Source organism: Erpetoichthys calabaricus, chromosome 5 (assembly GCF_900747795.2).
Source record: "Erpetoichthys calabaricus chromosome 5, fErpCal1.3, whole genome shotgun sequence".
NCBI lineage: Eukaryota > Metazoa > Chordata > Cladistia > Polypteriformes > Polypteridae > Erpetoichthys > Erpetoichthys calabaricus.
In genome coordinates, this window is record NC_041398.2 from 44,347,244 (window position 1) to 44,375,102 (window position 27,859).

Below are 27,859 nucleotides of genomic sequence, written 5' to 3' on the forward strand. Positions count from 1 at the left end.
GCACAGATAACTCAACCTCCTGGCCACGGACCATACTGTTTTAAACTACACGGCAAATTTATCACCAAATCATTCCAGCTAGTTTCCATGCTCAGAACCATCAACCCCTTCGCTAAATCATACAACACATGCATGAAATCTCAAATAAGATCGACGAACTGGCTGCGCTGGTGAAAAATGTCAGAACCTACAGAGAATGCAGTTTGTTGTGTTTCTGCGAAACGTGGCTAACTAACACCATCCCAGATGCTAATGTGGAGCTACCCGGGTTTAGCACAGTTAGAGCGGACAGAGATGCAAGTACCTGTGGGAAGCACAAAGGAGGAGGACTCGCTCTCTATGTTAATACACGGTGGTGTAACTCTGGACATGTTAAAGTCAAAATCTCCACTTGCTGCAGGGACATCGAACTGTTGGCCATAAGTCTACGTCCCTATTACTTGCCCAGAGAGTTTGGACATGTCATTGTTGTCATCGTGTATATTCCTCCTCGGGCGGACGTGGAGCTAGCGAGTGACATCATCCATTCTGCTGTTGCTAAGTTACAAACGCAGCACCCCGAGGCACTTATGCTAATCGCTGGAGACTTTAACCATGTGACGCTGGACAAAACATTACCTGCATTCTCCCAGTATGTGGACTGCAACACCCGGGGAAATAAGACTATTGATTTAATGTATGCAAACGTTAAAGACGCATACAGTGCCACCCCGCTGCCTGCGCTTGGGAAAGGAGATCATAACCTGGTTCTGCTTCAGCCTCACTATAAACCAAAAGTGAGAGTCCTACCTGTAACCACACGATCATTCAGGAAGTGGACCCCGGAGGCTGAGAATGCTCTGAGACAATGTTTTGGAACTACAGACTGGGATATCCTGCAGGGATCTCATAGTGAGAACATTTCTAGTAGGATTGACTACTGCAATGCGGTGTTCACTGGATGTTCAAACTGTTCTTTATACAGCCTCCAGTTAATCCAAAATGCGGCTGTGAGAATTATTACAAGAACAAGAAAATACGAACACATAACTCCAGTTCTTAAATCCTTACACTGGCTCCCGGTTAAGTTCAGGGCAGATTTCAAAATCCTTCTTTTAACATATAAATCATTAAATGGTCGAGGTCCGGCTTACTTGTCTGAACTTATCATGACTTACAAACCAGAGCGCACATTAAGATCTCAAGATGCCGGTCTGCTTATGATTCCAAGGATTAATAAAATAACAGTGGGGGGTCGAGCTTTTAGTTACAGGGCCCCTAAACTGTGGAATGGTCTGCCTGCTACTATAAGAGATGCCCCTTCGGTCTCAACTTTTAAATCCCGGCTGAAGACTCACTACTTCAGTTCAGCATATCCTGACTAGAGCTGCTGATTAACTGTACAGACTGCATCTCTGTTGTTAGTCATTAGCACTTAAACATAAGTAACATGACAGTTATAATTGGATACTAACCCTCACTTATTCTGTTTTTCTTCTCGGTACTCAAATGTGGCACTTGGTGCCACGGCCCACCTGCCAAGTTGTTTTGCCTGCCTAAGGAAAAGTCATCCCAGATGGAGGATCGCAGGAATCGTGGGAGAGAGGGGTCCTTTCATCGGATTGGCTGGCCCAGCACTGTTTCAGCTGTGGAATGGCCAAATGGGGGAGGCAGCTTGAAGGATGAGGTCTCCAGGACTCTATACAAATACAAATCTTATTATGGGATATATCATCTACTGTTAAATTCTGCTCTGTACTTCAAAAATTTATATATATATATATTTTTTTATTTCTTACTATATTGAGAAATTGTTCTGTGTACTGTACTGTATTGTATTGACCCCCTTCTTTTGACACCCACTGCACGCCCAATCTACCTGGAAAGGGGTCTCTCTCTGAACTGCCTTTCCCAAGGTTTCTTCCATTTTTCCCTACTAGGTTTTTTTGGGAGTTTTTCCTTGTCTTCTTAGAGAGTCAAGGCTGGGGGGCTGTCAAGAGGCAGGGCCTGTTAAAGCCCATTGCGGCACTTCCTGTGTGATTTTGGGCTATACAAAAATAAACTGTATTGTATTGTATTGTATTGAGGAGGTTGTTGACTGCACTACTGACTACATCAACTTCTGTATGGACATTGTAGTTCCAGTAAGAACTGTACGCTGCTATGCTAACAACAAGCCATGGATTACAAGTGACATCAAGGGCCTTTTGAACCAGAAGAAAAGAGCCTTTAAAGACGGTGATCAGCATGAGCTCAAGCGCGTGCAGAAGGAACTCCGAGTCCAGCTCAGGGCAGCAAAGGAGCAGTACAGGAGAAAGCTGGAGCAGAAGTTGCAGAACAACAGCATGAAGGAAGTGTGGGATGGGATGAAGATCATCACTGGCTGCAGCTCGAAGTGGGGTACCACCATCGAGAGAGACGTGAAGAGAGCAAACCAAATGAACACCTTCTTTAACAGGTTTGACCACCCTAACCCACTCTCACCTCGGAGTACTGCACTCTCTACACATCCTTCTGCTGATACCAACATAGAAGAGGCATCCCCACCCACAATTACAGCAGCGCAAGTGAGCAGAGAGCTGAGGAAACTTCGTGCCAGCAAAGCAGCAGGTCCAGATGGAGTATCGCCACGACTGCTGAAGGTCTGTGCATCAGAGCTAGGGGGTCCTCTACAGGGCATATTCAACCTGAGCCTGGAACAGGGGAAAGTCCCGAGGCTTTGGAAAACATCTTGCATCACCCCAGTCCCAAAGGTATCATGTCCTGGTGAGCTGAATGACTTCCGGCCTTTCGCTCTAACATCACATGTGATGAAGACCATGGAGCAGCTGCTGCTTCACCACCTGAGGCCACAGGTCCAACACGCCCTCGACCCTCTGCAGTTCGCATACCAGGAGAAGGTGGGAGCGGAAGATGCCATCATCTATATGCTACATCGATCCCTCTCCCACTTGGACAGAGGCAGTGGCGCTGTAAGAATTATGTTTCTAGACTTCTCTAGCGCCTTCAACACCATCCAACCTCTGCTCCTTAGGGACAAGCTGACAGAGATGGGAGTAGATTCATACCTGGTGGCATGGATCGTGGACTATCTTACAAACAGACCTCAGTATGTGCCTCTCGGGAATTGCAGATCTGACATTGTGGTCAGCAACACAGGAGCGCCGCAGGGGACTGTACTTTCTCCGGTCCTGTTCAGCCTATATACATCAGACTTCCAATATAACTCGGAGTCCTGCCACGTGCAAAAGTTTGCTGACGACACTGCTATCGTGGGCTGCATCAGGAGTGGGCAGGAGGAGGAGTATAGAAACCTCATCAAGGACTTTGTTAAATGGTGCGACTTAAACCACCTACAACTGAACACCTTCCTTAGAAGGCTGGCGTCCTTTAACGTCTGCAATAAGATGCTGCAGATGTTCTATCAGGCAGTTGTGGCGAGCACCCTCTTCTATGTGGTGGTGTGCTAGGGAGGCAGCATAATGAAGAAGGACGCCTGGACAAATTGCAGAGGGTCGAGGGCGTGGCGGACCTGTGGCCTCAGGTGGTGAAGCAGCAGCTGCTCCATGGTCTTCATCACATGTGACGTCAGAGCGACAGGCTGGAGGTCGTTCAGCTCACTAGGACATGATACCTTTGGGACTGTGGTGATGCAAGATGTTTTCCAAAGCCTCGGGACTCTCCCCTGTTCCAGGCTCAGGTTGAAGATGCGCTGTAGAGGACTCCCCAGCTCCAGCGCACAGGCCTTCAGCAGTCGTGGTGATACTCCATCTGGACCCGCTGCTTTGCTGGCATGAAGTCTCCTCAGCTCTCTGCTTACCTGGGCTGCTGTAATTGTAGGTGGGGGGAAACTCTCTCTTATGCTGGTATCAGCAGAAGGATGGGTGGAGGGTGCAGTACTCCAGGGTGAGAGTGGGTTAGTGTGGTCAAACCTGTTAAAGAAGTTGTTCATCTGGTTTGCTCTCTCCACGTATCTGTCGATGGTGGCACCCTGCTTCGAGCTGCAGCCAGTGATGATCTTCATCCCATCCTACACTTCCTTCATGCTGTTATTCTGCAACTTCTGCTCCAGCTTTCTACTGTACTACTCCTTCACCACCCTGAACTGGACTTGGAGTTCCTTCTGCACACGCTTGAGCTCATGCTGATCACCGCCTTTAAAAGCCCTCTTCTTCTGGTTCAAAAGGCCCTTGATGTCACTTGTAATCCATGGCTTATTGTTAGCATAGCAGCGTACTGTTCTTACTGGAACTACAAAGTCCATACAGAAGTTGATGTAGTCAGTAGTGCAGTCAACAATCTCTTTATTATGTTAGCCGAGAGCAGATAAGGAAGCAAACACAGAAAAATGTTGGTTAATGGCGCTGGAATGTGACAAGGGTGCTAGGACTGCCACCTTACAGCTCCATGAAAATGGGACACGGTGTCTGTGGAGTTTATATGTTTCGCCCACGAGACAGGAATTCAGATTGGGTCTTAAAAAAACATGAACAGATCTGAATATACACATGGACAACAGGCTGATAGAAAAAACGAAACTTAAAATTAACCCCCCAACGTCAATGTTAAAACCAGTTCTTGGTTTGATACTTTTGTTTCTTCAACCTGTAGACCACCCTACTCCAATGCCGTCAGGGTTGCCAGGTTATTTTAAAGAATTATTATTATTTTGTGCAATATTGGTGGCCTTAACATTTTGAGCAATTGTAATTATCTATCCATTTTTTAACATAACATTCTCAAGCCCAGTGGGCTACCCATACCCTATTTAGGAGGCACTAGGTGCAAAGTGAGGAATCACCTTTGAACAGGGTACGTGAAGAACTTAACATTCCATACTGTCTTTGCAATACACCCCACCTATATTGTACTGAAGTCTGGGTTAAAATTACTATAACGTGGTTCTTATTTTATAGGTTTAAAGAAGCAAATTGACTGGGAAAAAAAGAAATAAGGATACCGAGGAAGTAAACATCAGACCTCAACAAGGGCGGTCTTCAAACTGTTTGTCTGGGTTTGTCAAGCACTGCGGGCTGTCTGAGCGCTTTAAATCGGACAGCCCTGCTTTTAATACTAATTCACGATGTTACTCACGCGTGCGATCAGGTGTCCATCCATTTAATTTCAGAACGAATTCAGTCGTATCCAGCAGCAGACAGACCAATAAACTATCATTGGACGGGCATTAAAGAAACCGAGGTTGCCAGATGAGACTCTGGCCGCCGACTTCATTGCCACTGGACTTTTGAGTAATCGAGCTCTCAGCTGTAAAGGAGCGCTGATACGCAGGGTACGAGAAAGTTTGTGCGCGCGCCAGGCCACCATATGAGCCAGTAGAATTTGCGCGGCCCCGAGGCTTTCGAGCAAGCCCAAGTCTGGGAGCGGCACACCTGGCGGGAGTCACATGTTGCCGCGCAACCATCAACCCCCGACTGAGCTGCTCGGTTGGTAGTTTCCGAACTTGCTTATTCTTTCACATGAGTCCCGCCTGCCAGGCAGTGCAGTTCATTAGTGCTGCGCTAGATTATGTCTAGACACGTAGACGTACTGCGGGATGGATGGACCTTCGGGAGAGCTCCACGATGACCAAAACGAGGTACAGTGTGGCGCCTCTTGTCAAAAGGCGCTGCGCATTTGCGAAGTTCCGCCGTTCTCCGAAGTGCCACTGTATCCGCACATAGAAGCCTCTTAGATCCAACAGGGTGTTTTGAAATGTCACGTCATGGACAAATTAGTGACTCTCTTGAACGATGCAAATATTAAGAGTTATTTTGGTTTACCGTAACTCGCATTAGGTTTCCGTTATGTACTCGTTCTTCCTGGGAGCGAACTGTGTATTTGCCTACAAGTCCCATGGTGCATTACTTCCGGTGGTTTGGCGCGCTCTTCTCGTATGTCGGAGGGAGGTGTCGGGTGTCTTAAAGGGTTGAGTCTGAACTCTGCTTTCTTTCAGTAGCGGGTTAGCAATAACGGTGTTCGGATTTAGCAAATTTGAGACATGTAATCCACGACAGTTTTTTATTTTATTTTATGTGTATCACAGTTTGTATTGTTTCCAAAAGATGCATTTTTATTCGCATTGTTTAGTTGGGATGTTACTGTTGTCTAATTGGTATCAATGTATAGTTGCTGTTTCTAGGTAGCTTTAAACATTAATTGTTATGGTACGTTGACAAATCGGCGAATAAATAAAAAAAAAACATTTTGGACAACAGTAATCTTCAACAGCCACCTGACAACTGAGTTAATAAATCTATGTGGTGCTGTTTAGTTATCAATATCTGTAAGAGACTGCTTAGCTATTAGCAAAAAAAATGGTCTCGATGGACTGAATTGTCTCCACTTGTTTTTTCAGATTTCTTATGTTTAGAACTTAAATAATTCTTTACAAAGTATGCAATATTCACTGTAGTAAAATGTATAATCTATACTTGGGTTTTGTCAAATACTCAAAATGCATGCATTGTGTAACAATTATATACTGTATTACATACTGAAAAACATACTACATTGCCCTGGGGACTGACTAATATGAGAGAAGAAGTAATGGACAACTTTGGTGGTAACTGGCCTTTTAAAAGACCATTAGTGGAGACAAAGTCAGAGAGGCGAGATTGCATTGGTTTGGACATATGCAGTGGAGAGATGCTGGGTATATTGGGAAAAGGATGCTAGGGATAGAGCTGCCAGGCAAGAGGAAAAGAGGAAGGCCTAAGAGAAGGTTTATGGATGTGATAAGAGAAGACATGCAGGTGATGGGTGTAACAGAGCAAGATGTAGAGAACAAAAAGTTATGGAACAAGATGATCCACTGTGGCGACCCCTAACGGGAGCAGCCGAAAGAAGAACTGACTTTCCATTGATCTGTAACTGTTTGCCCTCTATAGTTTTATTCCCACACCCAGATTCTTTGTTACGTAGATCTACACATACAACCCCTACTTTTGTTTTCTTATCCTTTCCCTCACCTGGCCTGGATGGGGGCACTGCCGTAAGACACAATGCAATTGCTGCTGAGACTACAGATTCTGACTTCACCCAGGACTGACTGCTACTGTGCTACACTTCACTTACTACAGCACAGGTGTCGAACTCCAGTCCTCGAGGGCCGCAGTGGCTGCATGTTTTCATTCTAACCATCTTCTTCATTAGTGAGCCGTTTTTACTGCTAATTAACTTCTTTTGCTTTAGTTTTAATTAACTTGACTCAGGCCCCTTAATTGTCTCTTTTTCCTTAATTAGTAGCCAAACAATAATGAGACATCTAAATTGGCCCTAGTGTGTGCTTGGTGTGTGGGTGTGTTTGTGTGTGTCCTGCGGTGGGTTGGCACCCTGCCCGGGATTGGTTCCCTGCCTTGTGCCCTGTGTTGGCTGGGATTGGCTCCAGCAGACCCCCGTGACCCTGTGTTCGGATTCAGCGGGTTGGGAAATGGATGGATGGATGGACAATAATGAGACATCAAACAAGCCACCATATGACCAGCTCACCTGTGCCCATCACACAATATCTGAAAATAAATAAAGGTGAAGGTCTCCGTAAGGTTGATCTCTCAGGTCACCAAAACATTTTGAAAATGTTCTTAGAAAAAACAGAAAAATTAAAAGATTTGGAAATGTCTGCTGTGGCAGAATTAGAGCAGCAACAAGCCATTGAATTAAATAACGGGCTTAATTAACAGCAAGAATCAGCTTTTCATTAAGAGACTGTTTGGAGTGAAATTGGTTGGAGTTTGAAATCCCAGTTTAGCTGGTCATCTGTTGGCTCGTTTCACGTCTCATTTCTGTTTGGCTGCCATTTAATGAAGAAAGGAATCAATTCAGAGGACTGACTCCTTAAAAACAGGGCTACTAAAATGAATGGAAAAGGAGTTAATTAGCAGTGAAAACTGCTTGCTGATTAGGAAAGGGTTAGAATGAAAACCTGTAGCCACTGCGGCTCTCCGGGCCCAGAGTTCGCCACCACTGTACTAGAGGAACGTCTCTTCTTTTCTCTATAGCTTCCCAAGTTGGCAAGAACTCTTCCACAGAACACATTACTCCCTGTCCTTCACCAGCTTCACTGGCTCCCTGTTAAATACCACATTAATGTTAAGATTCTGCTTTTAACCTTCAAGACCCTCCATAATTTGAGTCCTCCATATCTCTCTGATCTTCATATCTCTATTCCTACCTGTATCCTTAGATCTTCCTCCTCTGTTAATCGTATTATACCTCCTGCTCGCCTGGCTACCATGTGGTTTAAAGCTTTTAGTCGAGTGGCTCCTCATGGAACTCTCTCTCACAAGATATTCATAACACTGACACTCTTCCTACCTTTAAATCCCACCTTAAAACACACCATTTTAAGCTTGCGTATTCTGTTTGATATCAATTTTAGTTGTTATATTTTCATTGTTGTATTAACATTGGTTTTATTGTAAGTTTTTGTGACTATTATGTGTTTTGTAAGGTAGCCTTGAAAGGTACCTATAAATAAAATGAGATAATAAAAATAAAATAATAAATAAATCTTCTTCTTCTTTCGGCTGCTCCCATTAGGGGTTGCCACAGCGGATCATCTTCTTCCATATCTTTCTGTCCTCTGCATCTTGCTCTGTTACACCCATCACCTGCATGTCCTCTCTCAGCACATCCCTAAACCTTTGCTTAGGCCTTCCTCTTTTCCTCTTCCCTGGCAGCTCTATCCTTAACATAGCTGGTCTAACTACTGTTCTGTAAACCGTCCCTTTCACTCTTGCTGATACCCGTCTATCACAAATTACTCCTGACACTCTTCTCCACCCATTCCACCCTGCCTGCATTCTTTTTCACCTCTCTTCTGCAATCCCCATTACTCTGTACTGTTGATCCCAAGTATTTAAACTCATCCACCTTCGCCAACTCTTTCCCTTGCATTCTCACCATTCCACTGACCTCCCTCTCATTTACACACATGTATTCTATCTTGTTCCTACTGACCTTCATTCTTTTCCTCTCTAGAGCATATCTCCACCTCTCCAGGGTCTCCTCAACCTGCTCCCTACTATCACTACAGATCACAATGTCATCAGCAAACATCATAGTCCACGGGGACTCCTGTCTAATCTCATCTGTCAACCTGTCCATCACCATTGCAAATAAGAAATGACTCAGAGCCGATCCCTGATGTAATCCCACCTCCAACTTGAATGCATCCATCACTCCTACCACAGACCTCACCATTTGACACTTCCCTCATACATATCCTGTACAACTCTTACGTACTTCTCTGCCACTCCTGACTTCCTCATACAATACCACAGCTCCTCTCGAGGCACCCTGTCATATGCTTTCTCCAGGTCCACAACGATGCAATGCAACTCCTTCTGGCCTTCTCTAAACTTCTCCATCAACATCCTCAGAGCAAACATTGCATCTGTGATGGTCTTTCTTGTCATGAAACCATACTGCTGTTCACTAATCATCACCTAACTTCTTAACCTAGCTTCCACTACTCTTTCCCATAACTTCATGCTGTTGCTCATCAATTTTATTCCCCTGTAGTTACTACAGTCCTGCTTATTCTTAAATATCAGCACCAGTACACTTCTTATCCACTCCTCAGGCATCCTGTCACTTTCCAAGATTCCATTAAACAATCTGATTAAAAACTCCACTGCCATCTCTCCTAAACACATCCATGCTTCCATAGGTATGTCATCTGGACCAACGAACGGCCTTTTCATTTTTTCATCCTCTTCATAGCTGTCCTTACTTCCTCCTTGCTAATCCATTGCACTTCCTGATTCACTATCTCCACATCATCCAACCTCTTCTCTCTCTCATTCTCTTCATTCATTAGCCTTTCAAAGTATCTCTTTCCATCTGCTCAACACACTCTCCTCGCTTGTGAATATGTTTCCATCTTTATCCTTTATCACCCTAACCTGCTGCACATCTTTCCCAGCTTGGTCCCTCTGTCTAGCCAGTCGGTACAGGTCCTTTTCTCCCTCCTTAATGTCCAACCTCTCATACAACTCATCATAAGCCTTTTCTTTAGCCTTCGCCACCTCTCTCTTCACCTTGCACCTTATCTCCTTGTACTCTTGTCTACTTTCTGCATCTCTCTGACTATCCCACTTCTTCTTTGCCATCCTCTTCCTCTGTATACTCTCCTGTATTTCCTCATTCCACCACCAGGTTTCCTTTTCCTCCTTCCTCTTTCCAGATGTCATGCCAAGTACCCTTCTTGCTGTCACCCTTACTACATCTGCTGTAGTTTCCCAGCTGTCTGGTAACTCTTCACTGCCACCCAGTGCCTGTCTCACCTCCTCCCTAAACTCAACCTTGCAGTATTCCTTTTTCAACTTCCACCATTTGATCCTTGGCTCTGCCCTCACTCTCTTCCTCTTCTTGATTGCCAACGTCATCCTACAGACCACCATCCTATGCTTCTTAACTACACTTTCCCCTGCCACCACTTTGCAGTCTTCAATCTCCTTCAGATCAACTCTTCTGCATAGGATGTAATCTACCTGTGTGTATCTTCCTCCACTCTTGTACGTCACACTATGTTCCTTCCTCTTCTTAAAATACATATTCACCACAGCCCTGTCCATCCTTTTGGCAAAATCCACTATCCTCTCACCTTCTTCATTCCTCTCCTTGACACCATACCTACCCATCACCTCCTCGTCTCCTTTGTTCCCTTCACCAACATGCCCATTGAAATCCGCTACAATCACCACTTTCTATCCCTTGGGTACACTGTTCATCACTTCATCCAACTCACTCTAAAAATCTTCTTTTTCACCCATTGCACAGGCAACTTGCGGTGCATATGCACTAACAACATTCATCATCACACCTCCAATTTCCAGCTTCATAATCATTACTCTGCTTGACACTCTTCTCACCTCCAGAACATTCTTGACATACTGTTCCTTCAGAATAACTCCTACCCCATTTCTCCTCCCATCCACACCATGATAGAACAATTTGAATCCACCTCCGATCCACCTGGTCTTACTCCCCTTCCATTTAGTCTCTTGCATGCACAATATACCAACCTTCCTTCTCTCCATCATATTTGCTAACTCTCTCCCCTTACCAGTCATACTGCCAACATTCAAAGTTCCTACCAGGCCCGGCCTTAGGCATAGGCAAAGTAGGCGACCGCCTAGGGCCCCGGCGTCCGGGGGGCTCCGGATTGATGGTGGCCAGGCCCCCGGCCCGCCCCTCCCCTCGCATGTTTAACAGTTCAAACTGGCTAAATTGTAGCAGCTAACTACTCCGGGCGAAAAAGGGACGTAGGGTGATGACCTCGTAACGTTACAAGAAAACGTCTCCTTGGTCTAATTTTCACACATTTCGCAGAGCTTCCAGGGGGGCTCCACCCCCCTAAGGGGGGCCCCTAACCCCCCTTTCGCCTAGGGCCCCATAATACCTAAGACCGGGCCTGTTCCTACCTTCAGTTCCACTCTCTTTACTTTCCTCCTCTCCTCCTGCCTCCGGACACGTCTCCCCCATCTTCTTCTCCTTCTTCTTCAGCCAACAGTAGCCCAATTTCCGCCAGCACCCTGTTGGCTAACAGTACTGGTGGCGGTTGAAGTTAATCCGGGGCTCGACTGATCCGGTATGAAAATTTGTATTGTCCGCACATTGATTTGACAAAATTTTACACCGGATGCCCTTCCTGACGTAACCCAATAAATAAAACTAGCCAACTAGTGGCGTAGCATATGCCGCATAGTCACGCTGCTGTTTTAATGAGTTTTAAGCACAAGGAAAAAAATAAACATTTGAAAAATCCGTAATTTAATAAACCACCAAGAAAGTAACATTGCAACAATGCACGCTACGAACCAACATATAATTGTCCGTGGCTGAAAACTGGAGGACTGTTGTCGCTCCTCCACTTCCCAGAGCGAGGGATGGGGCAGGACGGCGTGGAGGGCGGAACGGGGGGAGAGGGGAAGGACACCCATTCCGCCCCCTCCGTCCCGGCCCCCCGTCATTCATTGTTCTTTGCGGTTCCGGCTGCTTTTCTATATATAATCCACCAAGTCACCCGACCATGATAGTAGCCGCGCACTTACTGGGAATTCCTCGTTCGTGGGGAACAATTGCAAGACCTGGTCTCCATCACGAATGTGGTTCAATGGCTTACCCACGCCTGTCGGCATTGGGTAGACACACGTTGATCCATTCAGTGTAGCGTGCGTGCAGTACCGGACATCCAAGGGCATCACAGACCTGTTAATGCTCAATCTCATGTGGCTGAAAGCCACTTACCCCTCTAAGAAGTTGGACGCCGACCGCTCGGAGGTCGCGTAACTATTTAGCAGTAGGGAGTCTCATTCGTTTTCGGAATTAACCAGACAAATCGCTCCACCACCCACAGAATCGAGAAAGAGCTATCAATCTGTCAATCCTCTCCGTGTCCGGGCCGGGTGAGGTTTCCCGTGTTGAGTCAAATTAAGCAGAATTTGTGTATGGTGAGTTGTTGCGTCCGGGCACATGAGCAGGCACTGTGAATGCCTTGAGAGAGTGGGTGGACGCGTGCCGGGGAATAATGAGTATCTATATATCTTCTTAGATATAGAAAGCGACTGAGGCGGTGGAGTTGTTGCGTCCGGGCACATGAGCAGGCACTGTGAATGCCTTGAGAGCATGGGTGGATGCGTGCTGGGGAATAATGAGTATCTGTATATCTTCTTAGATATAGAAAGCGACTGAGGCGGTGTTGGGTGAATTGTTGCAGTTTGTGAGTTAGCAGTTGTGATGGTTTAACACTCCAATACATTGCGGTGAACGCTGGTAACAGTCGGGCGGGCGGGCAGGCGTTCTCGTCCCATGCTCTTAGAGTTGGTGGGTGTGTCTCTGTGAGTTGTCGTCGTATCCTATGGTGTTAGAGTTGGTGGGCGGCGCTTTACGAGTTGACGGACATGGCTATTTCTTGCGTATCCCATGGTTGTCTTCTGGCAGTGTGAATGCCTAGAGAGACAGGGTGGCGGTATTTGGTGAGTTGTTGCAGTTTGTGAGTTAAAAGCTGCGATGGTTTTACACTCCAGTACATTCCGGTGAATGCATTGCGGTGAATGCTAGTACTGTAACAGTCAGGCGGGGTGGGCTTGCAGGCGGTCTCGTCTCACTAGGGTTGGTGGGCGGGTCTCTGTGAGTTCGCGTGCGTGGCTATGCCGTGCGTATCCCATGGTTGTCTTGCTTGTTCTGTCGGCTTAGTGAATTATATATATATATATATATATATATATATATATATATATAGATAATAAGAGTAACAAAGCAAGCAAGGGGAGCTCACAATAAACTTTTATACAGTAACTAGAGGATTAACATTCTTAAAAATATACTTAATTTGGCATAAAGCAAACACAAATAAAAAGGTAAATGGGTATGGCTAATCAATGATACTACCTGGAATATTTGAGGCAATGTCACAGAAGTTGCTGGCCCACACATCCAAATGTTGAATCTTTGGGTCTCTTAGGTTACATTGCTGTGTGGCTGTGTTGTCTCTTCTTCTCCTTCTTAATAAGTCTTCCTTCTTGAAGCTGACTTTTTAAAATCTTGTAAGGGCCAAGGTGAACACCGTTAGGTCATGTCCATTTAACAGACTATATTAGTACATGTGAACAAGGTATGCATGAAGGTATCCACTTGGCTTAAAAGCTTCACTTTATAAATATGTAAAGTCCATAAAATGACCAGTTTACCATTTGAGGTTCTGACCTTTCAATGCCAGACTTGTCTGCAAAATGTGTCTGTCTGCCCTTCTGAATGCAGAAAAACTGCCTTCTGCCTATACCAACACCTGTTCTTCTTTGTCTGGACAAGCTGCTTTCAAGTTAAAGAAATGTGCACCTTCAGTTAAAGCATAAGTTTTAAATATAATAAAAATTGTCCATAATCCTTTTTAACAATTTAAAGAATACAAAATAAAACAAAATAAAATCACATTTCTCTACAATATGCATTGACTCCACTGGCTGTTCCTCACTTTACTCACCTGGGGTCAGCATCAGTAGTACCTGCCATTTTCCACAACTCTCTGAGTCAGTAAAGAGCCAGGATCCTACTGGCAGCCACTCTTCTATAAGTGCTTCTCTTAAATACGCTATTTGTGACCCCCTCCACTCTCTCTGGAGGTGCTTTTATGGCTGGCTTCTTTAGGTAGCCTTAACCTTTCTGACAATTTAGGGATACCCTGCCCTTCTCTCAAGCTCCTTGTCCTTGAGAGTAACATGAAGTTCTTTTTCCAGGCCATTCGAGTTGTGCTAAGTGATCTGTGATTGGCCCAGCCTGAGCAAGCACTCATGAATGTGGATGGGGAATACTGCTTGTCTTAACTCCATCAACGCTAGTATCAAACCAGTCTTTCATCTCCGGTCATTAGGCAGTTTCCACTTCAGACAATAGTGTAACAACCCCGGGATATGAGAGACTGAGGAATGGATTTAGCACTCTGAGAACATTAGCTGTAATTGACCCCTTAAAGAACTGTTGGAGCCTCTGTGGTTGAGCCTGCTGTCTTCCTCTTCGACCTTTCTGTAATGCAGTGCTGCTCTGAACTTCTGTGGTTCCATTTTAACCAGATGCCTTGTCCTGAGCCTGTACACACAAGCCTCTGGCTCTGCCTTACACTGCTCACTTGGGTTCAGTGAAAACACCATCTACCTCTCTTAAGTGGTCAATCTGTGCATTATGAATGATATACACTCTCTAATGGAGTCACTTTGCTTCATTGTGAATTGCATGTCTTTCATTTTAAACTGCATGCATTTCAGCTTATGGTCTATGTGTTTGAGAGTTTCAGAATGAAGTGTATACTTTTAACTACAGCATGTAAATTTCACTGTATAATGTAAGAATTTCAGCGTACCTTTATGCATTAATGGCCAGATTGTAACAGTGGTGGAGAATTTCAAGCTCATACTCGCAACCATTCCCAAAACTATAACACGGTTAGTACATTGACAATAGTCAAGAAGGGTCACAAGAGGCTGTTCTTTTTGAGAAAGTAAAAGAAGTTTGCAATATCACATTGTATTGTGGCCTTTTCTGTTTCTGTTATTGGTCTTCTCTATCAAAGTTTGATGTGGATGTCCCTCTGTTGAAAACAGCAAGCAAATAGAGTGATGTGCACTACTCCTGAAATCATTGCTTGGCATCTCCTCACTGTGGATTTACTCTCCTATTGCATACCTGTCCACCCCATGTTTACTCTGTTTCTGTCTGAACAGTGCAGATCAATCAAAACCAAACAGATTTCATTGCAATAATGGACCTAAAGAATTATGTATACATCCAGTACCATATTTATATACTACCTTTAAAAATTTACATAAATAACATTTTAGTTAAAACTTTCAAATTACGTGTTTTACAACAACTTGCCACATGTCAGTCAGTACGTGGTACTGGTATTCATTTGCTTGATTAATACATACTGACATAGGTGCAGTGGAGTGGGCAGAAGTGGGGTTTATGGTTGCCCTGGAGAAATGCTAAAGAAAAGTAACAAAGGAAAAAAATCCACTCGCTCTTTTTTTTTTTTCATGTCATGTTTCTGTAAGAAGATCGAATCAATGTCATACCACTGACGTGCAAAATACATTTTCTTTGATTTCACTGAAATCAAAATACATTTCTAGTGCCTCAGTATTTAACTCACCTCCCTGCCAGGTGGATTACAGTGCTGACTGCCCTAACATAATGACAAAATTCTATAGAAGTGTAATGATTATCCCTACCCATTATTCCAGTTTGCAGTATCTTTGATAATTTATGCAAAGAACGCAACATAACCACCCAAGTAATGCACAGTGTCAGTTTTTAACTGAGATAGCAGCTACAGAGAGCTCTTTCATTATGCCAGGAGCAAAGGTGAAGGTAGAGCAGTGTTTTCCAACCATTGTTCTGTGGTAGCACACTTTTTGTAACTTAAAAAATACCAAAGTACGTCTTGATTCTACCAACCACAAAAGCATTCTATCTATGCACTTGCTAAACTGTCTAAAGGGGTGAGAGTATCAGAGACACTGGCAAAAGGCTTGGAGGTTGGTGTTCACAGACAGAGAACTTGGTGAGCACTTTGAACACATTTTCTCAGCTGCTTTTTCCCTAAGCCCGCTCATATAGGTTGTTCTGTATGGCACAGTTGGATAGCTCTCATTGCGCACCAGTTGAAAAACACATGTTTAGAGTATAATTATAAAGTCATTGATGGTGATGAATAATTAAGGATGGAATTGCAGATTTTTAACGTAAGTTTTAATGTACAGTTAGGTCCATAAATATTTGGACAGAGACAACTTTTTTGTAATTTTGGTTCTGTACATTACCACAATGAATTTTAAATGAAACAACTCAGATGCAGTTGAAGTGCAGACTTTCAGCTTTAATTCAGTGGGGTGAACAAAACGATTGCATAAAAATGTGAGGCAACTAAAGCATTTTTTTAACACAATCCCTTCATTTCAGGGGCTCAAAAGTAATTGGACAATTGACTCAAAGGCTATTTCATGGGCAGGTGTGGGCAAGTCCGTCATTATGTCATTATCAATTAAGCAGATAAAAGGCCTGGAGTTGATTTGAGGTGTGGTGCTTGCATGTGGAAGATTTTGCTGTGAACAGACAACATGCGGTCAAAGGAGCTCTCCGTGCAGGTGAAAGAAGACATCCTTAAGCTGCGAAAACAGAAAAAGCCCATCCGAGAAATTGCTACAATATTACGAGTGGCAAAATCTACAGTTTGGTACATCCTGAGAAAGAAAGCAAGCACTAGTGAATTCAGCAACACAAAAAGACCTGGACGTCCACGGAAGACAACAGTGGTGGATGATCGCAGAATCATTTCCATGGTGAAGAGAAACCCCCTTCACAACAGCCAACCAAGTGAACAACACTCTTCAGGGGGTAGGCGTATCGATATCCAAGTCTAACATAAAGAGAAGACTGCATGAAAGTAAATATAGAGGGTGCACTGCAAGGTGCAAGCCACTCATAAGCCTCAAGATTAGAAAGGCTAGATTGGACTTTGCTAAAGATCTAAAAAAGCCAGCACAGTTCTGGGAAAAACATTCTTTGGACAGATGAAACCAAGATCAACCTCTACCAGAATGATGGCAAGAAAAATGTATGGAGAAGGCGTGGAACAGCTCATTATCCAAAGCAGACCACATCATCTGTAAAATACGGTGGAGGCAGTGTGATGGCTTGGGCGTGCATGGCTGCCAGTGGCACTGGGACACCAGTGTTTATTGATGATGTGACACAGGACAGAAGCAGCCGAATGAATTCTGAGGTGTTCAGAGACATACTGTCTGCTCAAATCCAGTCAAATTGATTGGGTGGCGTTTCATGATACAGATGGACAATGACCCAAAACATACAGCCAAAGCAATCCAGGAGTTTATTAAAGCAAAGAAGTGGAAAATTCTTGAATGGCCAAGTCAGTCAGCTGATCTTAACCCAATTGAGCATGCATTTCACTTGTTGAAGACTAAAGTTCAGACAGAAAGGCCCACAAACAAGCAGCAACTGAAAGCCGCTGCAGTGAAGGCCTGGCAGAGCATTAAAAAGGAGGAAACCCAGCATCTGGTGATGTCCATGAGTTCAAGATTTCAGGCTGTCATTGCCAGCAAAGGGTTTTCAACGAAGTATTAGAAATGAACATTTTATTTCCAGTTATTTAATTTGTCCAATTACTTTTGAGCCCCTGAAATGAAGGGATTGTGTTAAAAAAATGCGTTAGTTGCCTTACATTTTTATGCAATCGTTTTGTTCACCCCACTGAATTAAAGCTGAAAGTCTGCACTTCAACTGCATCTGAGTTGTTTCATTTAAAATTCATTGTGGTAATGTACAGAACCAAAATTAGAAAAAAAGTTGTCTCCGTCCAAATATTTATGGACCTAACTGTATGCCCATTTAAGAGATGCTTTTTTCAGTGAAGTAACTCTTTAGCAGTGCATTCAAATTCAAATGCTGCTGGAGTATGTGAATTTCCCCTTGGGATTAATAAATTATCTATCTATCTCTATCTATCAAAGTCTACAGTTGTTTCAATTTGTTTAATTTTATTTTAACACGTCTGTGTTTAGTATTGCCTTATCAATCTGAGAATTAATACATTGCCCTCGTTTTTTTATTGCCTTTTTTTCAACTTGCCCTTTAGGAAGGCATTCAAATTCAGGTTGTACTTGCTCAAGGAGTATTTTGTTAAAAGGTCAGGTTTTAGGCCATTGTTTAAATTTAAAATTTGCCATTAAATTAAAAAAAATTCCTTTGTGTTAATTCTACATTGATTTCGTGTTTTAATGTGTATTTAATTAATGATTTATGTATTTATTTTACGATTGCATGTTTTAATGTTGGATGTGACTTAATTGCAACTAATTCTGTATAATTCTGCAATAAATGTTTTAATTGATATATATATTAAAGTCTTATACAGTATACACATTTATATGTACTAATACTAGGTGGCTTCGCTCGCAAAACCCCCCGGCCTGCGCTACGCACCAGCCACTTCGCATCCCTGCCGCTCACATATGTGGATTTCACTTTCACCAAACAACAAATTTTTAAATTCTCGGAGATATGCCTCTTCATTTGGAAGAAACACTACTTTTCCCTGATGGCAACACGAATTAGGCGATCTACAAGTCTCTGACTTAAAGTTTAAATCTGAACAATATATTCAATCTTTTTTTCACTGTTCTGTTATTTCACCAAGTAACAATTTCCGTTTGTTTGCGCTAATGCGATCTTTACTATCATTTTTTTGAGTCTTTCGAATTCTACTAGCCTGCATGTATATCGTGCCGTTTTTGAATTCGTTACGACATTCTACTTTGTCATCTACTTTTTGTCTTTTATTTTCTGCCCCAGGCATGGTTAAATCTCTTGGCACAGTCTCCTTTTGCGGGACGTGAAAGTTTCTCTCTGAAAAAGTCACGCCTCGTCCCAGGCTAAAAAGTCTCATCTCGACCCAGGATTTTTTTATTATAATAGAGAGATAATTTTTATATGCTTGTTTTTTGCCTATTTGTAAAGCTTTTTAACATTCTGTTTCTTTTCAGAAGATGTGGCAGCACTCTGACTCATGGCAGAAGAACCATTCCCACTCAGTAATTTTTTTTCTTAAATTATTTTTAACACCTCTTTTAACAGAATTGTTGTATTTATCTGTATTTTTCTTTCTGTTATCTGTAGCTTTCCTGGTGTTAGGCATTCTCATTGGAAATATGCTTACCAGCTTGGTGGCAGCTGCTTAGTTTATTACAGCTGGTAATTGTCTCTGCTAAAGAAAGAGGGTTCATTTGCAGATTAGTAGGCTTTACTGTGTGACACTCTTAGTTAGCTGAAAATGAGCCTGATTCTTAATGTATGATTCATAAGATTGTTGACAATATTCATGGAACGTGCATAATCATGAAACATGTGTAGGTAATAACACCAACAATCTGTTAAATAAACAGTAAGATAAAGATGTGTAAGTGAAAGTGTAGCTGTGCCAACAGAGCTCCATTTAAAAAGGATTTAACAACTGAAAAGAGAAAAACAAATCCTTCAATTAATTGTGGTTCTGGAAAAAATAAACCTTTGGAGGCGGGTTGGGTTCATGGTCCTTTACAACAAGCATTTTCTAGCCTAGAAGTCCTCAAAGTCTGAAGAAGCAGCACTGGCAGCAAACAATGAAATAGCTATAATGTATGTATAAACATAGTTGACATTTGGCAAGTGGGTCCTCTTTTATTTTTACTCACCATATAATTTTTGTCTTGTATACACTAGCATTTAAAAGTTTGCAGTCATCCAAAAAGTTTAATGTTTTTGATAGAAATCAATGCTTTTTTTATGAAGATATAGTGTCATTAAATTGTATTTAAAAATGTAGCAAAAACATTATTTGTGTTGCAAATTGCTATTACTTTTTGAAATGACTGATTTATAATTTATTATGGCGGCACGGTGGTGCAGTGGGTAGCGCTGCTGCCTCGCAGTTGGGAGACCTGGGGACCTGGGTTCGCTTTCCGGGTCCTCCCTGCGTGGAGTTTGCATGTTCTCCCCGTGTCTGTGTGGGTTTCCTCTGGGTGCTCCGGTTTCCTCCCACAGTCCAAAGACATGCAGGTTAGGTGGATTGGTGATTCTAAATTGGCCTTAGTGTGTGCTTGGTGTGTGGGTGTGTTTGTGTGTGTCCTGAGGTGGGTTGGCACCCTGCCCAGGATTGGTTCCTGCCTTGTGCCCTGTGTTGGCTGGGATTGGCTCCAGCAGACCCCCGTGACCCTGTGTTCGGATTCAGCGGGTTGGAAAATGGATGGATGGATGGATAATTTATTATTCACATGTGACTGTAAAGCTCTGTTCTTAGTAGACATTATCTAAGTGTCCAAATAGTATCCTAATGTCCATCATTGCTAATCATGTGAATCATTAGCACCCTCTGTGAACATGTGCATGACTCTGGTGCTCTGTGCAGGACTGGTTACTGCTTTGAACCCAGTAATACTTGGATTGGCTCTAGCGCCCCCTGAACCTGAATTGGATTAGGTGGGTTTAAGAATGTCATGTTACAAAACAAAATGTTAAAATAAACAGAGAGACTAGTTGTAGTCCAAATTCTAGCTGACCTATTTCATCCATATTCTAAAAAGGACCATTCTGCAGGTAAACAAAGAAAATTTTATTTGCATGTAGGAGAAGACAACTGATAAGATGAACAATACATGGCAGATCATGTGCTACCTTGAGCACTGAGATGAGAAAAAGCAAAGATAATGACAACAGAGCAAAAACAATTACTACCAATAATTAAAAAGCAATTTTAAAGAGCAATATGAAAAAAACTATGTAGCAACTCTAGCAAGAGCATTTTTTCCATAGAACGTTATAATACAAGATACAGTATGTAGCTCAAAGCACTTTACAAGAAGTTAAGAAAAATATATAATTGGAAAAAATTGAAATTAAAAATTAAAGAAAATATTAAATACATAAATAAATACAAGTTCACATAACACAGATAAACAAGTAATAGAAACTGAAGAATCCTTTAAATATGGATCCAATTGCTAAACTAATGTTTTAAGTCTTTAATGATTATAATGAGATGGCCAGGGAGGATAGGAAAACAAAAAGTCCAGCTGGTAAGACGATGGATAAAATAAATCTGCAGGGTTTCCAAGGTCTAAAGAACACTCCGTTCCTACTCTGCATTCTATACAACATACAAATGAGCCAAAGTAGTTCTTTACTATTATGATGCACTGTCCTAGAAGACTGAGGAATATCTGCATTCTTTCCAACATCACATGTGGCCACAGAGTACTTTGAGCAAATTGCAATGGTGCAAAACACCACCACAAAAGAATTGTTACAGAATTGTAGAGGTTAATAAGATTCCAGATATATGAAGCATATGGTATAATAATGTATATTATACTCTGTTAGATCTGGCACAAAAGAAATAAGCAAAATAATGACTTAAGCCTTCATTAAAAAAAAAGGTTTAATTTAATTATATGAGACAATCATAGGATACTTCCTGTTTATGTTTTAGAATGAAGATAATAACATTGGTTCTTGGAATCAAGAAGAAGGTGTCCATCAGCAGGATGATGATAAACAAGATGCTTCGTTACAGGATGCTTCGTTACAGGATACTCCATTACAGGATACTCCGTTACAGGATGGTGAGACACTGTGATCTGTGGTGCACGTAGATATTACTGTATGTATCTTGATGGTATGTTTTTCAAGCAGGACAGGTCAGGTTGGGGAGCATGTACTGGTACATTGCGTTGCCATACCCACCACATGACAAAACAGCTCGGGATCCTGTTTGGGAATCCCCCAGGCAGAAAAGCAGTCCAGTCCCAACATCTATAAATGACCCTGTATCTGCCACAGTCAGGTGTTACGTGGGTGTCTCCTTGACCTGGTCCAGCCACTCGGCTCCTCAACAATGAGGATTCTGCAAGCTGGATCACCCTCTGGGAATCGCACCACATGGCCTTAGTGCTCACAATGCAGGTAATGTGCCACATTTGGAACTCCATGAGCAACAGCTCATTTCTACACAAAGTCAGGTCACGGGATAGCGTCCATGTCTCGTAACAATATAGCAAGACAGGAAGCACTAAGACTCTTAAAGACTAGGACCCTCGTACTTTTGCATAGATATTGGGAGCACCACACACCCCTTTCCAGCATCCTCATGACCCCCCCCCCCCCCATGCTCTCCCAATCTGTCTACTGAGAGGTCTGCTGAAGAGTCACCAGAGACATGAATGTCACTGCCAAGGTAAGTAAACCACTCAATAAGGTCGACACTCTCCGCAAACAGACACACTGCTGATGGCTGTGCCCAAGAGATCATTAAAGGCCTGGATCTTAGTTTTTATGCAGGACACTTGCAAGCCCAGACACTCAGACTCCTCGCTCAGTCTCTCAAGAGCCCTGATCAGAGCCTCCATTGACTCTGTGAAGATCACAGCAGTGTCAGCAAAGTCAAGATCAGTGAATCTTTGCCAACAGATGCTCCACAGAACTTTCACTTCAAAATATAATGAAAACTGAGTATGTTCAGCCTTCTGGATGTTCAGAACCTTTGCATGTTTTTGAGATTGATTTTTCTTAAAGACAGTTTAAATTGTCAACCAATCCTATTAAGTGAAATGGAATTAAAAAAATGCACCTAAATATTATAGTTGCTATAAACATCATTATTTAAGAGTTTCAATTTTATTTAAAGTACATAATAAGTATAGCTTGTGCTTGTTCGTTTTTTAATTAATTTAAAAAGTGAAAAGGGAATACTGTATATGAAAAGGAGGAGAACAAACACACAGTAACATGCTAGAAATGATAAAAGATCATTTGCCAGTTACAAACACTATGGGACAAGAATTTCTGAAACTCGCTATCATTGGACGATATCCGAGAGACATGCTAAGTGTATAATAATTACGTGCAGTAGTATAACTTATACATTTTGATGTATAAAGATTCTTGAGTGTCTGAAAAAAAGAAGAAAATATTAACCATATTATTAAGGTACAAGCAATTACTAAGGCTAGTGAGTTAGAGAACCCAACCAAAGCAATATTAGATGAAAGGTAAAGAAAAAGAGTTAGAGGGATTGACCATTTGCCATCAGGATCACAACACTGAAAGCACCTGTGGCTTCAAAATTCCTCTAGATGAAAATGAAGGTGATTTGAGCAAAACAGATCACAGTGAAGGTTTAGTAAGGAGCAGGCAGTTTTATTACTATGGTATTGCCTGTACAGACTGTCATTGATTTTTGTAGCTAGATGTTAGTTTCAAACATACAGTCATGTAATTTACCAATGTGATAAAAGGCTCTGTGAAGGGCACTTGTCATCTGTTGTTGCCAAACTACCTCTTGCTAGCATGCTTAATTTGTTGGAAATTTATACATTCAACAGATGAACAATTCAAAAACATATTTGCATGCTCAGTGCATGAACCCTTTAACAATTAATGCCAAAAAATAAGTCTAGTGGGAACAAAAAATGCTCCAAAGATTATTGAATCCTTAAGATTTATATGAATAAGCTTAAACTTATATGAATGTTTAAATTCTGAGAGGTTAGACTTTTAATAGCTTGGATGTGTTTCTTAGATTTATCTACAGTTGATCCAGACTTGCATGGCTTTTAGCCAAGTGTCCGTTGGGATTTTTTACATTTAAAAATGATGGACTATTGAATTGCCACTCGCATTATGTCAGTACCTCCCTGTATTTTTATGACTTAACTTGCAACTCATTTTTGTCTTTGTGGTCTCTCTGATGTTTATAAATCTATATGTAATCCAACAACAACTTTTTTATCATGAGTTACAGCTTATTTTGACAGTATTGATTAAATATCAGAAAATAGTCAAAAGCTTACTGTACATTATCTTGCTAGGGCTGGCACATTTTAGAGTCCAAACTAAATTAAGTTCTTTAGATCCAGAAACACAATTAGAGCATGTGAACAAGCCCATCTTGTTTTTTTTTTTCTTTTATGGTAAATTGGGATTTAAAAGTATCTTCTGTTCTTCCATTTATAACAAGAACACACCTAAAGGGACCTATGAGTGCTTCCATTTAACCACCCTATAGTTTCTCAAATGCACTTATGTGTATCACATAATGCAAATTCAAAGCATTTACATAAGTAGCAGTGCAAGATTTAACATTATGTTTCCCCTTAAGTGTAAAATGTACATTTTTAACAAGAGACATTAAACTAATACTGAGCTTCATTTTTGCTGTTTTTCTTTGTCATCATTTTATTTATTTTCTGTTGGGAAGAAGATGTACTGTCTCAGCCCTTGACTTCACCCTGGTAATTATTTACTCCCATTTTGGGAGGGTGAGTCTTCCCTATAAATATTGACGTTAAGAGACTGTTCTTTCCTGACAGCAAAATGACCTATTATGGTGTCCGTCCATTGAATTAGAGCTAGGTGAAAGAGTTGGAAAAGATGCCTATGTTGACCTTTCCACTGATGCAGGTGTTGATCACGCAGACTCTGACACCTCAATAAGTATGGCTTGTTCTTCAGTAACAAAACACTGATCATCACAGTTCTCAAAAGGCAGTTTAGGACAGTAGCCATGCTGTGACTTCACAGCTGATGGCATTTCATACAACAAGTGATCATTAGGTCTTTGTCAGTAAATACATTTGGCAATTCTGATAATGCAAGAACCAGACCCTGTCTGAGTGATCACTCAGGCCCAGTGTTGAGAATTTGGAACCAGGATGGTCTCACCAGGATTAAAGACTTTGACTTCTGTTTTTTTTTCTGTTTTTGTTTTATTACATGGGTCAGTTTGTTTTTGTTGATTATTTTCTTGTTTCTTGTATCTTTAACAAATCAAAAGTTGTGCTAAGACATCTCCACATCATCAGTGGGGCATAATCTATTTCTGTAAGGCTGTAGGAACTGGTTTAAGCGCTGATAAGTAAAATCTTGACCTTGAGATGCTTTCAGAGCATGTTTTGTTGGCTGTAAAAGTCTAACCCTTTGGTGGTAGTATGTTGAGGTACAGAGTGAATATGTTGAACTCCTTTACCTAGTAGGAACAAGGAAAATTCAGTGATTTTATCATCTCTTGTGGAGTGCATAACAGGAATTTCCATCCACTTACTGTAGACATCTATAAAAACCATGAACATCTTCCGCTTAAAGGAGTATGCAGAATCCCCAAGTATATCCTATAAAACTTTCTCAGACCAGTTAGAAGATTCCAGGAATAGAACATACTTTGGCCTTCTTAATACTGTATATTCAACACTGGCCACCAAAAATAGCTCCTTGCAAACTTCTTCAATGGATAGGGCCAATTTATTCTTGAGAAGCCAAATTTCAGTTCCTTGTAATCTCAGGAGTCTTTTCAGTAGTGACCACATTCATTACTTCAGACAATATTAGGTCATTCTGGTAACACTTTGCTTGACAAGTCACAGGCTCCTTTGTTTTTTGAAGGAGACACATTCTGCCTTAAAAATTCTACCAAGACGGTCAAACATTTTAGAAAAATAGCACCTGTCTTGATTTTTATGCTGATTTAAGCCCCTGTTAAGATATTTAGTAGAGCACTGCCTTCACAAAACTCACAAGAACAGATTGCTTAGGGGTGCAAAGTTGCCAATAGTTGGACGTGGAAAAAAATACTTATTTATTTTAATGTTACTTGTCAGAGTACTTTTTTATTAAAGGTTTTAGAAAATGTGGTAGGATAACAATGAAATCCACCATTTTTGCTGTATTAAGGAACTTTTTCTTTCACAGATATGTACATCCAATGTCTTAAAATCTATAACATTCCAAAAATACAAAAAACAACAACACATTGAGCAAAAGAGTTCATTTTGCAATCCCATTGTAAACGCATGCACTCACCTCCCTCAAGAGTTCTGTTGTGGTGTTTGTGGTTTTCAGAAGTATACTTATTTTTTAGATGAAGATCTCATAACATTACATCTTAAAAAATATGCAAAAATTCAAAATTTTGAAAAGGGTAAATATCTCTCCATTAAAAGTTAACTCCATACTTTAAAAGTATAGTACAGATAAAACAGCCCTACACAAGCACATTTATAAATATGATCCCTTAATTAAATAGTTTTTCATTATTCTATTGAGTATAACTTGTGACAGAGCAGTTCAGTGTAGTAATTTGGAGATTACAGTGCTTTATAAAACATACTGTAGTTTTTAGGGCTTTTACCAATTCAAATGCAACTTTTTTCTTCTATTATGCTTGCAACCAATCTTATGAAACAAACCTGTTGAAAACTTTTTTTTTTTTAAATGATTAACCTGGTGGGTCTAATAATCTTTTCTTTTAGATCAAACCAGGGTGATGGCAGCTTTAGCCCAAAAGTTGTTCGTAAAAAAGTATGAGCCAGGAAGCAAATGGGTAAGTGTAGATTGGTTCTTTACAAGATCTTTCAGTAACAAATGTCTGTTAACCGGTATGAAGGAGCATATCTCAGCAAGGATAAAAGTGAAGATAAAATAGCCTACCTTCAAAATGTATTTTGGAATTACAAGCTGTTGTTTTCATTTCTGATCAACAACCTGTGTGTACACAATCAAACATCATGAGGAAAAGTGCAAGTGTTTATTTTAAATTAATAAAGGATGTAATAAATCTTTTTCACTAAAACAGAAATCTTAGCCCTGTGATTTCTTTGCCTAGGCTGAAATTAAGAAATATCGACAAGAAATAACTGAAATGCGACAATTTAGACACAGAGCTGAAGAGACTTTAAAGGATACAATCGAACAACTTTTGGGCTTAAAAACGGAAAATGAGACCCTGGAAGAGGAGCGTGAAATGCTTGAAAACACTGTAAGTCCTGCACTGTTTTTAGTTTGAAGGCTGTGTTAATCAAGGATTAATGCTTCTTTGGCACCTGTTTTTTTTTTCAAACTGTTAAATGAAACATTTGTCTTCTATTTCATCTTTAGCAAAGAATATATTTAAATATGACACGTAAAAGGATACTGTCATAATAGAGATCCAGTATTATATAGTAGTTTATTTTGTCACCATTTTAAAACAACAATTCAGCTCTAGATTTATCAAAGGATTTCTTGGTGGTGTTATTACCCAAATCCATACAACTCAGTTTCTACTTCTGTATGATCTAAATTACCCTATCCATTCATTTTTATTTTCCTGTGACTCACTATTAGCATGTATTTCACAGTGCTATAAGAACCCTCAATAACCTGGTGGTTCAATAAAAAGTTGTAGTTTAATTCAGCATTTTTACAATTTGAGCAGCAGGAGACAAGAATATATAGTACTTGATTCACACGGGGCCCCTGAAAATCTAATGTATAATCGTTGTTTTCTGTCAACAAATTTATGGACTAAGTGCGTCTTTTGACAGCATGGAGGATACAACTGCTTGATGAATATTCTTAAAAAATAAAGGAATGATGTGCAAATCATGTGAGTAAGTAAAATGGCTGAAGGTAATAACCTTGAAATGTTCATGTCATGATAGTTGGGTCTATGGTTCCCCAAACTTGCTCAGAACATCAAGATTATTAAGCTTCAGCATATGTATTGTCAAGACAGGGGGTAAGCCTGGATCCATCACAAAACTTTAGGGGTCCTTGTATTGAGAGAGGGGTATAACTGAATTACAAATAATATGTATCTAATTGTTTTAATTTCAGAACATTAATTTTTAATAGTTTTGAACACTGTTAACATTTAATCTCTAATCACTACTTTTATTAACTTTCATATGTATTTAAATAGAATAAGCATTGCATTCATATATGCAGTAATTCTAAATCTTTTAAATCATTCCAAATGTAGATGGGAGAGCAGAAAATTCGGATTAAGTAATAA

The 27,859-nt window shown here is 41.2% G+C and overlaps 1 protein-coding gene across 1 annotated transcript in view; it reads left to right on the forward strand.

The window, feature by feature from the left end:
- Positions 1 to 5,321: 5,321 nt before the first annotated feature.
- Positions 5,322 to 27,859, forward strand: part of LOC114652732 (titin-like) — a 69,522-nt gene continuing 46,984 nt past the window's right edge. Inside the window, exons 1-5 of the mRNA XM_051928529.1 lie at positions 5,322 to 5,575; positions 19,047 to 19,091; positions 21,524 to 21,656; positions 26,337 to 26,407; positions 26,690 to 26,842. Coding sequence (XP_051784489.1) covers positions 5,534 to 5,575; positions 19,047 to 19,091; positions 21,524 to 21,656; positions 26,337 to 26,407; positions 26,690 to 26,842 — 444 coding nt within the window. The 5' untranslated portion in view covers positions 5,322 to 5,533. The remainder of the gene's footprint in view (positions 5,576 to 19,046; positions 19,092 to 21,523; positions 21,657 to 26,336; positions 26,408 to 26,689; positions 26,843 to 27,859) is intronic.